At 48.4% G+C, this 14415-nt stretch overlaps 1 protein-coding gene across 1 annotated transcript in view; it reads right to left on the bottom strand.

The window, feature by feature from the left end:
• The window catches only part of ADD2 (adducin 2), a 48557-nt gene that overhangs the window by 17065 nt on the left and 17077 nt on the right, over window positions 1–14415 (bottom strand). Inside the window, exons 5-10 of the mRNA XM_024756396.1 lie at window positions 12465–12616; window positions 11936–12016; window positions 9888–10037; window positions 8458–8601; window positions 6400–6498; window positions 1886–2062 (exon numbers count right to left, since the gene is read on the bottom strand). Coding sequence (XP_024612164.1) covers window positions 1886–2062; window positions 6400–6498; window positions 8458–8601; window positions 9888–10037; window positions 11936–12016; window positions 12465–12616 — 803 coding nt within the window. The remainder of the gene's footprint in view (window positions 1–1885; window positions 2063–6399; window positions 6499–8457; window positions 8602–9887; window positions 10038–11935; window positions 12017–12464; window positions 12617–14415) is intronic.

Genomic DNA, 14415 nt, shown 5'->3' with positions numbered 1-14415 from the left:
CTGTAGCATTGATTGGCCTGTGCATTCTGGACTAGTGTTCCACCCTTTAGTGACTCAAGCCTTATCACACTGTACCATGTGGTGGTATACGAACCCGTGTCCCCTGCGTCGGCAGGCGGACTCTCAACCACTGCGCCACCAGGGAAACCCCACTCTTCTTTTTATAGGATTTTCCGAGCCATTCTGAGTTTCACCTGAAAGAACATTTTGCTCAGTCCTTATACATTCCCCCACTTTTGAGGAAATTACATTGAGTTTATTGATTAATTTGGAAAAGTTACCCTACTGAAGCTTTTAACCAAGAATAAATTATAGCTCTTCACTGATTTCAGGTTTTCTCTGAGGTCTATCGGTAAAATTTTACAGTTGTCTTTAAAGGGGTTCTGCTTAAAGTTTGATTTTGCTGCATTTGCAAATAGGATTATTTTCTCATTATATTTTCATTGTTTTGTTTCAAAATTTAATGGAAATTCTTCTAGTGTTTCACCATGATACTGGTGTGTGTTTTGAGAAAAAAATCATTTTAATCATGTTAAATAAATGGCTTCCTATCCTACTTAACAGCTATTATTTTTATAAATCAATATTAAATTTTTATCAAATAACTTTTGATCTCAAAGTGATCAGAAGGTTTATATTTTTGACTCATTGATATCATGAAATATATTTAAAAGATTTATAATATTAAACCATCCTTCAATACTAGGAATGAGCCCTCACTTGGTTATTGTGTATTATTATTCTAATGTTATGCTGGATACTATTTGCTAGTTTTCATGCAGCCTTTTTCATCAACTCAAAGTGAGATTGGTCTGAATGTGTTATAATTGTTATGGTTTGGTTTCCTTCTTTCACTCTTATCTGTAACAGCTTAAATAGCATAAGAATAGCCTGTCTCTTAAAGGTCTGAAAGAATTTCTGCATGAAACCACTTGGTCCTGGTGCTTTATTCAGCCACAGTTACACAAATGTTAACAGGAGTTGTATTTTCATTGTGGAGTGTACCTTTCACCATTATAAAGTGACCCTCATGCTCAGCCTGGTAATAAAGTGGAAGTGATTTGGAGGAACTGGGGGCAGAAGGAAAGGATTGATTATTGCAATGACCCAGACACAACAAAGAGAGGGTCCAAAGTAGTAGCGGTGAGGGGGAGGGGAGGTAAATGATACAGAAATGTCACAGAGGTAGGTTTCATCTTCGCTTTTTCGAGCAATCTAAGAAGTCAGAGTCTCTTCCTGCAATTAGCTCCCCACTGTATATGCTTTCTTCTTATTCTTGAATTGTCTCATAGTTACGTCATATATCATCAATTAAATTGTTAGCTCCAGAAGGAAGGATGTCTTATAATTCTTTGGATCCTTTAAAGCCCACTCCTGGACATATACCAGTTAACGCCCTACCTGATTGATTGATTCATGCGTTACAATAGGATATTATTTTAATGCTGCTCACCAGGAACAGGGAAATTAATGGCATTATGTGTTTTCCGCGTTAAAGTCATGAGACTAGAAAGAAAGGCAGAACTAACTGCAAAAGAGGAGTGAACAAAGCTACAAAATGAGAGAGGCTCTGTGGTGCTGATTTTTGCTGGATTACCACCTCTCATACCAACCAAGGGCTTCCTACCCCTTCTCTAAAGAGCACCGTGCAGGTATGATAACAACCACAGCCCTTGGAAAAGGGGTGGCAAAGGCCACCACTTGAGAAAACTCAACTACTATGAGAATGACCACAAACTCTAAGTCAAGTGGCCGATCAAGGGGCTTTAACAAATTAACTGTGATGTTGGCAGTTCTCACGCCCACCGAATGCTTCATATGGACTGGTTTTGGGGGAGCTAAGCCACAAAGGACTGGCCTGGAAGGACAACGGCAGGAGACTCACCAGATTGTCCAGCATCCTCATGAGGGCCTCGAACTCATGCTCCCCGAGCCGGCTCTTCTGCATGGGCCCGAAGGTGCTCCCCGCCCACTGCACGGAGCCCACCTCGTGAGGCCGGTGCTTCTCCTGCTCCAGGAGGATGAGGTTCTCCACGCCCCCCGCACTGGACAGAGCAGACACCTGCGCAAAGGGCAGAGAACGCTCAGCTCACACACACGGGTGTGCGCGTGTACACACACATCCCTGCGCGTGTACCTGTGCTCCTCTGTGTAACAGAGAATGGAGATCGGGGAAGATTAGAAACAGAAATGTCTGGAAAACTGAGCTGTAGTTGTTTTTTTCCTCCCAGAGGAAAGCCCCTCCAAACTTGTAGGGCCTGTGCCCATTTCCAGGGAAAGAGGTATTAGTATTTCTTTCCTAATGTCAGTTCTTAGGGGGACATAGCAAGTGTTAAACCTTAAGAATAAAGCAATGCAGAGTACTGAAAAATCACCTGGGACACAGACCAACCATAAATTGTGATTCTTTCTGGGGAAGGAGGGAAGATGAGAAAAGGGGACTTCAATTCTTGTCTGTAACATTTTACTTCTTCCAGAGGAAAAGGCCATTGATCTTTGTTAAATCTGGTTGGTAGCAGGTGTCGATTATATGACTCTCTGCACTTTTCTGTATGTCTGAAATATTTCCCCTTAAAAAAAAAAAAAGTCACTTGAAAGAAATAAGCTGCCTTCTAGACCAGTGAAATATCAGTGTAGCTGCATGTTGGGCTGAATTAACAGGTCTAAATGCAGAAGACCCTCCATGATAGCGTTATCCAGTCAAGGAAGTCCAGAGAGAGGAGACACATGAAATGCTGACAGTCACAGCCGGGCACTGTGTAGGCCTTAGGAAGCTTTTACCAGAAGACTTAGAGCGTTTGTCCCACTGTCAAGGCTCCACGGGGAGGGGACAATCCAGGTGGCTACAGGCAACGGACTCTGACTTTTAGGGCAAGTGCAATTTTAGAACGATCCTAAAAACATTCATGAATCCAACTAATCTTATTTTCTAATTCCATGCTCATCTAAAAGCACATTCTATTTACTCCCTGTATCTGCCACTCAGATATAACTGGTCATGGCTTGGCTTCCTGGGTAAGTCCAGAGAGAGATGGTGCTTTCCAAGTACTGTAGGTAGTGAAGCTGGAGTTTTACGCCGCACATCAAGACCCCAGCATTCTGATTAATATTTGATATCCCATGTAAACCTGCTTGTTATGGGGGAACGGCTCTGATCATATCAACTTTCAGTGTTCCAGTTTTTGTGCCAGTTATTGTTTCACTGAAAATGAAAAGAATGCAGTGTAGCTTGCTGACAAACACAGGTCTATGAACACACGAGGATCCTGGACACACTCCAGAGTGTGTTAAATTCACCAGTGTAACACGTGGCCCCTGTGAGACTTCCTAGAGGTCAGCCAGGCAGCGTTTCCAAGGTGACCCCCGTCACTCCGTGAAGAGGAAGAAGCGACAACGAGCATTTCCATGCTCTCTTCATCCGAGGCATGTGTCCTATGGAAGCCTTCATTTTTATCTTAAAAGGATGACTCCACACCCTACAAATATAGAGACTTCGAGGCCTTTTATTCCATTCTCTCACCCAAAATGAGTCCTTGTCTAGCATCCCTAGAAGTGGTCAGCTCCGTGCCTGGGAAGGCAGCCTATTATACTGTTGTCCAAATGTTAGAAGGGTTACAGTGAGTTGATATAGATTACCCTGAGTTGAAATCTACCTTTTTATTATGTTCATTCACTGGTCCCAGTTCTGCCCTCTGCTGACCCGTGTTTTCTAATTCTGAAGTCCCTCACACCTGGCACCTGGAAGGCTGAGCACCTGGAAACGCACTCTCAAAGCTAGTGAATCCCAGCTGGTTGATCAATTACCAAGTTCATCCTGGACCCCTACCTGGCCAAGGCAGGGCTCGAGCTCTGGGACCCTGAAACCCTGACTTGAAGTGCCAACTCCCTGAAGAGAGGTCCCAACCTGACAGCTGACCTCTCCCACCGACGCTTGCCTTCCTGAGAGGCAGTGCAATGTAGTGTTTAGGACATAGGACCTGGGTACCAGGCTGTCTGGGTTTGGATCCTGGCTCTGCCACCTACTTGCTGTGTGACTTTCAGCAGCTATTTACCCTCCCTGTGCCTCAGCTTTCTCTTCTGTAAAATGAAAATAGTATCTACCTCGTGAGGATTATTTAAGGTAATATTTGGAAAGCACTTAGAATAGCACCTGGTGCATACGGAGTGCCATAGAAACATTTTGATAAACAAATTCTGAGGTTTTACCATGAAAGGCTGAGAAGCAATACTCCTGGAGACTGGTCATTCATAGAGGAGGAGAAAACTGCCCACACCCTTGCAAGAGCTGCCTCCTCTCACCTCCCCCTTCCCCCATCCGTTTCCATGGCGATGGGTAGCAGATGGAGAATCGCCTGAGCTTCTCATCTGCCTGTGAACAGAGCAGGGAGCTGCCTCTCTCAGCAGAGGATGACCCAGTTTCCTGGAACCCCAAACTGATGGGGAGCAAAGAGAACGCTGGCCCCAGGAGAATGGAATAGGCTCTTAGCCTTGAACCGCTGAAATGACCACGGACGCATTTGCTTGTTTGCCAAGGCCACTGAGGGAGAACACTAGTCATGATGGAAACAGAATTTCGGTGCTGGGCATTTGACCAGAAATGACCCTTCCAGGGACTGCAGTCCCAACGGCATCTGCAGGCTGCTGTACCTGGGCTCTTCCGAGCCTTAATGCACCCACACTCTTGGTCCAATCTCTCCCGTTTTTTTCCCACAACTTCCAGTTTCATTTCACCCTCTAGAAGCCTTCCTGCTCCACCTGCTGAAAAAAAATCCACTGGCGCTTTCCTGGGGTTATCTGTCCCCATCGCCTGATGCGCTTTTAAAAGGTTACATCAAACCAGTCCTGACTGAAAAGAAAGTGACAGCAGACAGGGCCAAGAGAAGCAGCTGGGGCCGTCCAGGAAAGTGGCTGGCAGCTCTGCCCTTCATCTCCCCGGCTGCTAGATGGCCATCCTCCCTTTGCTTAAATTTCACAGTGGCCATTTCTGGGGATCTGGAGCCTGAGGAAGGCATCCTTCACCGTGTGGTGGCGGGGGACACCCGGGAACCTCTCTCCATTCCTTCTTTTTCATGAGATATTTTCTCCTGGAAGCCTCTTCTTCAGAAGAAAGATGGGCAACTCTTCAGATGTGGAGAAGGGAAAGTAGGCATATCAGAGGCTCTGCCAGGTTCTAACAACACTCAGGGGTCAGAGTTCAGGGCCAGCATTATTGGATGGGGAGTCAGGAGGGTCCCACACCACCTCCTCTAACATTTCTTCATCACTGTCCTCTCAACATATCCTTCAAAGACCATTGAGAAAGATCCCACTTGTAGAGCCTCCACTAGTGCTGCTTCTGGGATTATGCCATTCTTCCCCCATAACGCCCAAGAGAGGGGCAGGCCGTCTTCCTCGGGGCACTGCTCTGCCCAGACCAGCCAGGAGAGGGCAGATGGGACACCAGAAGGGCCCTGCAAAGAGCCGACTCACCCTGGAGCAGCTAGCCTCTCCCTCTGTCAACTGAGTCCTAAAAATACCATCGGCAACACCTCTCCTTGTCTGAAAGGCCATCCTCACAAGGTCTCTCTAGACCCAGGTCTGAGGTTGAGGAAATGGAGGCTTGCAGAGGGCGAGTCCCTGACCCAAGAGCACAGAGCGCAGGCTGGGAAGGATGGAGCCCAGTCAGTTGTGAGAGACCCTCCTACTCACCTGACGGCTTGCCACACCGGAAGGAGCATATGCTTGGCTTATCCAACACTACCTGGTAATTTGATAAAACTACAGGATGTGTGTTTTCCTATTGCTTCTCCATCAAGTCTTCTAGGGGTCCCACGACTACTGACACTCCCCACCCACGCTCTATCTCATCCTTTACCAGTTAGGAGAACTTCACCATGGGCTCCCTGGACATCACCCTGGGGCTTCCCTGGGGTCAGGCCTGCCATGTCAACACTCTACTTGGGCATTTCCACTTCTCTTTCTGGACTTGACCACATTCATGATCTTTGCAAACTACCCTTCTCCAAACAAAGAAAGGAAAGAAGACTTACCTGTGTGGTGTCTCGGGGCACAGCTAGAGGTAACAGGTACACGCGCCAGGTTATACAGGAGCATGGGAAGTACAGTTCCTTCCACTGTCCTATGATGAGCCCAGACAGCTCCCCCTCCTGAGCACTGATCCCCAAGAGTTGGGTGCTGGTTGTTAGACAATGGCGGTGGAAAATTTTAAAGCTACAAAACTGATTCCAAACGTGAAACTTTAGAAGAATCAGGTGTTGCCAAGGCAGAGAAATAGGGTGAGGCTTTCAGAGGGCCCCACTCAAAGGTCTCCCTAAATCACGGCCCATGGGGCTGCCACCTTTGCCCCCAGGCCCCTGTCAGGATCCCTCCTGGGCCCACACCCCAGAGGAACTTGCTCACCTGTATCTCACACGCAGCCTGCAGGTGGAAGATCTTATAAAACGCCTCCTCTACGGTGTCACCCAGAGCAACCACTCCATGGTTTCTTAGCACCAGGATCTGCACAGGAACAGACAGCCAATTAAAACTTTAAGCCTTCCAAACTTGAGTTAAGAGGGAGAGAGTTTTCATTTTATTCAGATCAATTTCATATCCAATGCTGGAGCACACGCCCCTCCCCCCCCAATTCCTTACTCATTCTCCCTGTACAAACACCGAATGCTACCCACCCACCCCATGAGTTTTAATATCCACCCAAACGAACGTTTAAAGCATCCACCCTAAAAAATTGAAGATGCTTTTGAAAACTGAGACTGAATAGCTTGGTGGATTTCTTTGGGCAAGGCCTGGGTTTTTAGGCCCTGAAGAGCTTAAAGTCTGAAAAACGAATGTTTGTGTTAAAGTGAATGAAATTACTTGCTGTTGAATACAAGGGTCCAACCTCAAAAGCACTTGCCCACCTGTAACTCAGTGGACTTGTGAGTCAAACCCAAGCGGGTGGTCCTCTGAGAGGTGTCTCTGCAGACACAGGTGAGTTGGGTCCCCTGTTTTCTGGCCCTCAGGCTTCCTCTCCATGAATTCCGTGAGGCCCTGGCAGCTCTAAGATCTTACAGTTCCATGAAAGAGGCCACAGCGACCTTCTAATCTAACTCACTAGTTTTACTAATGAGGAAAGAGAAGCCTAAAGAAATTGAAAGTCTCCCAGCTAATTAGGGGCAGAGTCGGAACCAGAACCCAGGCTGTCCCTGATGGAGCGATGTTTGTAGCTCAGCCAGGGGCAGGCAGATCTAAAAGGGGGAAAAAAACAGAAATGAATTTATACCAAGGTCCAGGTGCACCCTCCCTGTTGGAAACTCTTCTTGGTTGGCTTTATCCTTGAGAACTCTCTGAAAGATACCTAGGTGACACCCACCTGGGAGTCGGGCCACAGACCCACGTATCAGATCTGTCCTTGCAGCACCTGGGCTGAGGCCCAGTGGCCTATTCTTCACATCCACTCTTGCTGAAAACAGCTGGAGTTTTTTCGTCTCAAGAGCCCAGAGAGATGGAAAGAGACCGTGACTTTTGCTCACAAGAGTTTGCAGATCTTTTGTGAATGCCCCATCTCTTAAATTTTTGTACCGTTTCACAACTGTGAACATCACCCCTCTCCTGGCACTGCTAATGAGGCTTCAGAGAATGGCAGGAGAGGGTGGCAGGGATTTCTGCTCTATGTGAGAGATGGGAAGACAGGGACTCTCAGATGGAAAATGACTCCGGGAGTGAGTGCCTTTCAAGGAAGGGGGCAAGCGTGCATCCACCCAGGCTTGGCTATGAAACTCCCCATCCTAAGCTAACAGCCCTAATTACATGCTGTTATGAAAGAGGCCTTCAGACTTAAATCAAGCAGTAATAATGAGATTCTGTTTATCTCTATCAAGTTAGCAAAAACATAAAAAGTGATAACAGTCAAGTTTGGGGAGACTGTAGGGAAATGGCATTCTCACGTACTAGTCATGGCCGGAGGAGAGGACAATTTGGTACTATGAAGTAAGAGTTTTAAAATGTGCATCCTTAGGAGTTTATCCTAAGGAAATCATCCCAAGCAAATACAAAGATGTAGCTGAAAGAATTTTCATCACAGAGTTGTTTATATTAAGAGAATATTTGGGGGAAAACTTTTCAATGTCCAACCATAGAGGACTGTGTAGGTAAATAGTGGCACAGCCATTCATACAATGAAGTACAATTTAAACTAGTGATTAGAAAGTATTTAGTAACATACAAGGGTGTTTACTGTATATCGCTAAGGGGAAAAGGGAGAATGTATTTTATAATCCTAGTTTTGTAAATCTATATGAACAGTTATGGGGGGGTGCACCCAAATCGCAGGGTAGGGTGAAAGAGTTTTATGTCATTTGTTGTTATTGCTGTTTATCTGCAACTTATAAACATTTCCCAATGAACATTTGTCGCTCTCGTGATGTCGGTTTTTGACAATCCCACCCAGAGCATCTTCCCAGAACAGCTGAGCCGAACCTTGCAGGTGGGTCCAAGGCACTTCTGCAGGTTGATCCGATCGGCTTCCTGCTCCATCTCGCCATTGAAGTCATAATAGGCCATGTCCCCCACCAGCAGGGCGTTGTGGGACACAGGCAGGAGGCCCCACTTCATGGCTGACACCTGTAGTGAGACGACGGAATGAATGTTTAGCGCAGCAGCTCCACCCCCCTCCTCGCCCCTCTGTCACAGTCGCCCTGGCCTCAGAGCAGCACAGACAAGTTCTGTCTGGGGACGTGGCAGGGGAGGGAGCGAGTGCACGAGAAAGGCACCCCCCCACCCCCCCCAACCCCGCCTTGGCGAGGCTCTTGCTTTCTCACTGCTTCCTCTAAAGCCTTTTCGTCACACTTTTCCCAGCTGCCACGTCAAGACATCACCTTTTAAAACTGCTGCAAAGCATACGCTCGAGGGATGGCGTGCTGCTGCCCACCCCTGCTTGGCTCTTTTCCTAGGACCCGGGAAGAGGCAAGGCTGGTGGAGTTGGCACCAGGCTGGGCTGAAGCAGGGTCCAGGGTCCCTGGGGTGGGTTGCGCGAGACCCTCAGCCTTGGGTCAGTGCATCAACAGCCACGACTCTTCACTAACAGGGAGGCCCATTGAGAAGCCCCCATTTTACCGGCAACGGAGCAATGCAAGTGCCGGAGAACAGGGTTAAAACACAGGCTGAAACGGCCATGCCCCAAACCCCGCCTTTTATTAAAAGCAAGGAGCGTGGAGAGGTTAGGAGAGCCGCTCGCCCCCCTTCACTCATCTTGCCCCTCGTGTAAGCCCCGGCTCTGCAGAAATGGATACTTGGCACGAATACAACATGCAGTCTTAGTCCGAATTCTGGAAGGTCTGAGTGCTTATAACCGGAGTGATTTGCGGAGAAAAACACAGGCCAGTGACAGGTCTTTTTTGCCCCTGTAGGCATGTGGCCTGGGGGTGAGGGTTGAGGGAACACCCAGACTGGTTGTCTGCTGTCCTTCCAGGTGCACCGCAGCGTCTCAGGTAGACATGGAGGAATGCCCAGAGACCCTTGGGGGACAGCTTGCTCCTTGAGGGTCTTCCCTCTGCTCTCTCCCAGTTCCCAGACACTCGGAAGGTGCCGTCACCCGGGCCTGCGGCACCGGTTTGCGTATGTAGCAGGTGCGGGGTGCAGCAGGGAAGACTTTACACATCTTCACCTTGTCTCCCCTCACCTAGACTTCCATAGTTAGAAAATGCAGAGGAGGAGGTTCCCATGTTGGGTGTCCCCTCCTGACCTTGCTCTGAGTTCCAGGGAATCTTTCCAGAACTGTTTTATATGGCGAGTTTGCTCCTAGCTTGGGGGCTTATGTCTTTCTTCAGGGAGACCCTCAGAGAGACAGGTGCAATGGGTCTGCCGCCAGCCTCGGGGACTGAAATGCTGGCTGAAGAGCTGACACTCACCGCCGCTGTGGCCGGAGTATGCAGGTGGATGACACAGCGCACGTCGGGTCTGGCGGCGTAGATGGCCGAGTGCAGGCAGAAGCCCGTGGTGTCCACTGGGAAGCAGCTGCTGCCCTTCTCCACCACCTCTCCCAGGATGTTCACCTTGATCTGGGCCGGGGGGGAAGAGAGACTTCCGGCCACCAGCAGGCAGAGGCCCCTCATTCCCCTCCCCGCAGGTGGGCCAGGCACACGCCCACCCACCTGTGTCCACTCTCCACCATACCACGGGCAATGGATGTGCTTTATGTGGGGGGCAAGAGACCCCAATCCTGCCTGCAGGGTGAGCACACAGGCTACTGGGAAACAAAGGCGATTATAATTCAGCATTGAAAAACGCTAGAGCAGAGTTTCTCAAACTTTAATCACCTGGATGCAACTAGAGATTATCATACTAAGTGAAGTAAGTCAGAAAGAGAAAGACAAATACCATGTGATATCACTTATCTGTGGAATCTAAAATATGACACAAATGAACCTATCTATGAAACAGAAACAGAATCAGGGACATAGAGAAGAGACTGGCGGTTGCCAAGGGGGGAGGGGTTGGGGGAGGGATGGAGTGGGAGGCTGGGGTTAGCAGATGTAAGCTTTTATATATAGAATGGATAAACAACAAGGTCCTACTGTATAGCACAGAGAACTATATTCAATATCCTATGATAAACCATAATGGAAAAAATATATAAAAAAGAATGCATATACACGTATCACTGAATCATTTTGCTGTACAGCAGAAATTAATGCAACATTGTAAATCGACTGTACTCCAATTTAAAAACATTTGATTTAAAAAAAGAATCACCTGGAGATCCTGTCAAAATGCAGATTCGGATTCCGTAGGCCAAGAACTCGGCCTGAGAGTCTGCATTTCTAACAAGATCCCAGTGATAGCCCTGCTGCTGGTCCACGGACCACACTTTGAGTAGCAAGGTGCAAGAGGAGAACCATTCACAGAATTCTCTAGAAGCAGATGGGAGGAGTCTTAATTCCTCCTATTAAAGGGAAGAACATCTAAACTGAGCCTTTTTCCTTTTTGTCCCACTTTTTATTTTGAAAATTTTTTAATCACACACAGAGGTAAAGAGGATCATATAATGAACACCCATTTACCAGCCACCCGAAAGCTAGGTCTTAAAGGACACATGGAGAGCAGTCACTGGTCTTACAATCTGCTTTTGACTCCAAGGGGTTGTGGGTGTCATGGTGAAAACACACGCGCACGGGCGGGCGCGCGCGCACACACACACACACACACACACACACACACACTCAACTGCTGGTCGCTGCGGCTGACCTGGCACATACCTAAGCCATGGCACTGCCTAACATTAACAATCTCATAGAACATCATCCCCAGAGACTTTTGCCACGTTTGACTGTGACACAGAAGACAAAAGCCACTCCTTAATCGCGTCTAAGCACAGACAAAAACAACTTTGTGTCAATGTAAAAATGCACCTGAACTCGACTTCTTCTGCTTCTAAGCCAGTCCCTAGACTGCTCTCCTCTCCCCCCACCCCCGCACCCAGAAATCTTTCCTGATCGAAACCGATTCTGGAAGTTTCTTCCTACCACGCCTAAAAGGGGCAGGAGGACAGCAAGGGGGCCCAGAAGCTCTCTCTCAGGGCACCGGCACTAGAAGAGTCTTGCACTGCTTTGGGACAAAGCACTGGCTGTCGTTCTAATGTATCCCCTCAGCTGGAAGGCTTCCCGACTCCCAGCCTTTGTCCAATCCCAGGCTCAGAGCCCTCCAGGCTCATCTCTTCTCCCTTCGCCCTCCCACTGCACTTGCAGCCTGCACCTCCCGTTTCGTCTCTTGATCACATCATGCTCTGTGCTCTCAGTTTGTTTTGGTGTCCATGTGACTTCTCTGTCCCACTAGATTGCGAACTGCAAGGAGGACAGGATGGCAGGGGCTACCTTGGAGATGACTTCTCACCGTAGGAGCAGAGAGAGTACTGTCATTTCAGCAAGAAATGGGTGGTGACAGGCCGGACTGTACTCACCAGGCTGGATGCTGTGACTTCGCTGCATGAAACTCCCTTAGGGCTGATCAGGAAGTGGTCCTGCTCCTTGCTGACCCTCAACTGAAGGAAAGACACGTGTTCTCAGAGGCAAGGAGGGAGAGGGGTCATTTTCAATGCCATACTGCTTGAATCCCCTCTTTCCCTAAATCCACTGCACCCAAATCTTCCCCCCAAGAACCTTTACTTCTCCCTGACCCATAAGAGATGAAGAGGACTCAGCTTTATTTGGAGCTGGGGAAATGGAATTACAGGAGGAATCTCCCAATGGTCAAGGGTAGCCCTAGAAATAGGATCCAGAAATTCCTGGCTCCTCATCCAGAGAAGTGCCCACTGGGCAGGTTATCTGTCTCAGGAAACCACAGTGGTTAGAAACCTTGGAAGGGCTCATTGAATTTTGGCCAAAGGCCACCAGCAGTGCCATGGCCATGCCAAAGATCAGGAGTTCTCCCTTTGGATTTGGTGGGGGTCACACACATTGCCCCACCTCACCCCCAAATGCTCTCCTTACCGTGACGTAGGTGTCGCTCAGCTGGGCCCAGCCGTACAGGTCCAGGAGGCGGTAGACACTGCTGATCTTACACCGCATGAGCCGCTCCCCCTTGGCCAGGTTCAAGGAATCGGCTGTGTGGAGGTCATTGATGGGTGTCATCATGGAGAAGTCTGCAGGGGCACAGGGCATCTTTTGGGTCAGGGGCTCCCGTCTGCCCTCCCCTGCCCTGCCCCTGTCCTCTCAAATTCTCACTGGCACTACAACCACACACAAGACTTCAGGGAGTTCAACATTCTTTGACCCTGACTCCAGAGGAGAAAATCCACAGAATGGACAGCTGTGCCCAATAAGGTCCTCTGCTCCTTCGGGGAAGAATGGCATTGCTTTCGGTCAAAAATCATGGCCAGACTCAAGGCCACAGAACGGAAGTTTCTCAGAAGGCCAAGCTGACCACAAACCCTAGAGATGGACATTGAATAAAAGCATAAATAAATTTCTGAGTGGAAATATGAGTATATTTTATCAGTTTTAATGAAGAAGTTACTAATCATTATCGTATTGTTTTAACTATGCCATGTAATATAACTTTTTCTCTAATTTGGAAACAGGGCAGACAGAAAGCCAAGTCAACCAGGAAGTAAATTCGTCAAGTTTTTCTGACAAGTCATGAACTTCCAGAAGTCAGTGTAGCTGTGCTGGCTGAGGGGCTGGAGGCCTCGGGGGGCCACATCTGCTCCCCTCTGGATATGCAGTCCCTTGGTTAGTTACGGCTCTTTTGGGGAACTCAGAGGGATGTGGAAGTAATAGGGAAATGAGCCTAGAGCATCTGATAGTCAGGGCACCCAGAGGGTCTAGGAGTTGACGCTCAGTCTGTCCCATTAACCACGATGACCGCTGCCTGCGTGCCTCAGGAAGGCAGAAGAGGGCATCTGAGCCCCAGAACTCCAATTAATCAGTGTCTAGGAGACAATAAAAGAATCAATAGGAAAGGGTTCCGGCTTAAGGTGATGTCTGGCTGGCAGCCTCCTGATGCTGTCTCTCCCAGCTTCCCACTAAAACCGTTAATGGCTTAAAATGTTCTTTGGAAGCTTCCACCAGCTCTATAAACCTCACTGTCACACCGTGTGATGTATGTCCTCTATCAGGTTTGCCATTAGTTGAAATGACGAGACGGTCTGCAAATATGAGGGTGGACTGGGGGCATAAAGCAAGCAGAGCAAGCCTTGAACACCCCATGTCAGGAAGATGCCCCCAAAGGGCCTGTGCCCACCAACAGTGGTACGCCTCCAGTGCATGTGTCCAGTACATGAAGTCGACAGGGACAGACAGAAGTGGTCCAAAGGCCCAGCTAAACTGGCAAGAAGAGCAACAACGAAACCCAAGAATCAAGGGTTTCTAATTCAAACTGACCAACCTGGGATGCCTGCCTCCTCTCTAGTTCCCCAGATAAGTATTTACCTCTTTGCTTCACCCCCTGCAGCAAGCTGGGAGGCATATCCAAAGCATAAGGTCCCCAGACAAAGCTGGAAGGGAGGGAGGCTGTTGTTGGGAGAGCCTTCAGACCCAGAGTCCTTTGAATCCTTCTCTTAGAAATAACTATGGAGCCCCAGAGATGGCAGGAGGCCAGAATAGGACTGAAAATACTCACTCTGTCATGTCCTCTGTGTCCTGTATCAAAGAGTCCCCTCCCCAGCCCTGTGGAGCTTCCCCATGAGGACTACCCACCCACAGGCCCAGAATAGACCAGAGGGATCCACAGGAGTCCCCAGTCCTCTGTGCTCAGGGTCTTCATAGAAAGAACGCTTATTGTGACCAGCCTCACGAAAGTGAAAATCTAACTGGGCCATTATTTCAAAGTACCTAAGAAAACACAGAAAAAGATGAAAATCCACCAAACCCCCTGAAAGCTAAGCCTGAAGGACACACTATTTAGAAAAAAACAACAAAAACAAAACAACCAAAAAAACCC

The sequence above is a fragment of the Neophocaena asiaeorientalis genome, unplaced genomic scaffold (assembly GCF_003031525.2).
Source record: "Neophocaena asiaeorientalis asiaeorientalis breed wild unplaced genomic scaffold, Neophocaena_asiaeorientalis_V1.1 scaffold303, whole genome shotgun sequence".
Lineage (NCBI taxonomy): Eukaryota > Metazoa > Chordata > Mammalia > Artiodactyla > Phocoenidae > Neophocaena > Neophocaena asiaeorientalis.
The sequence above is the reverse complement of the archived record's forward strand: the minus strand, read 5'-3'. Positions and strand labels throughout refer to the sequence as shown.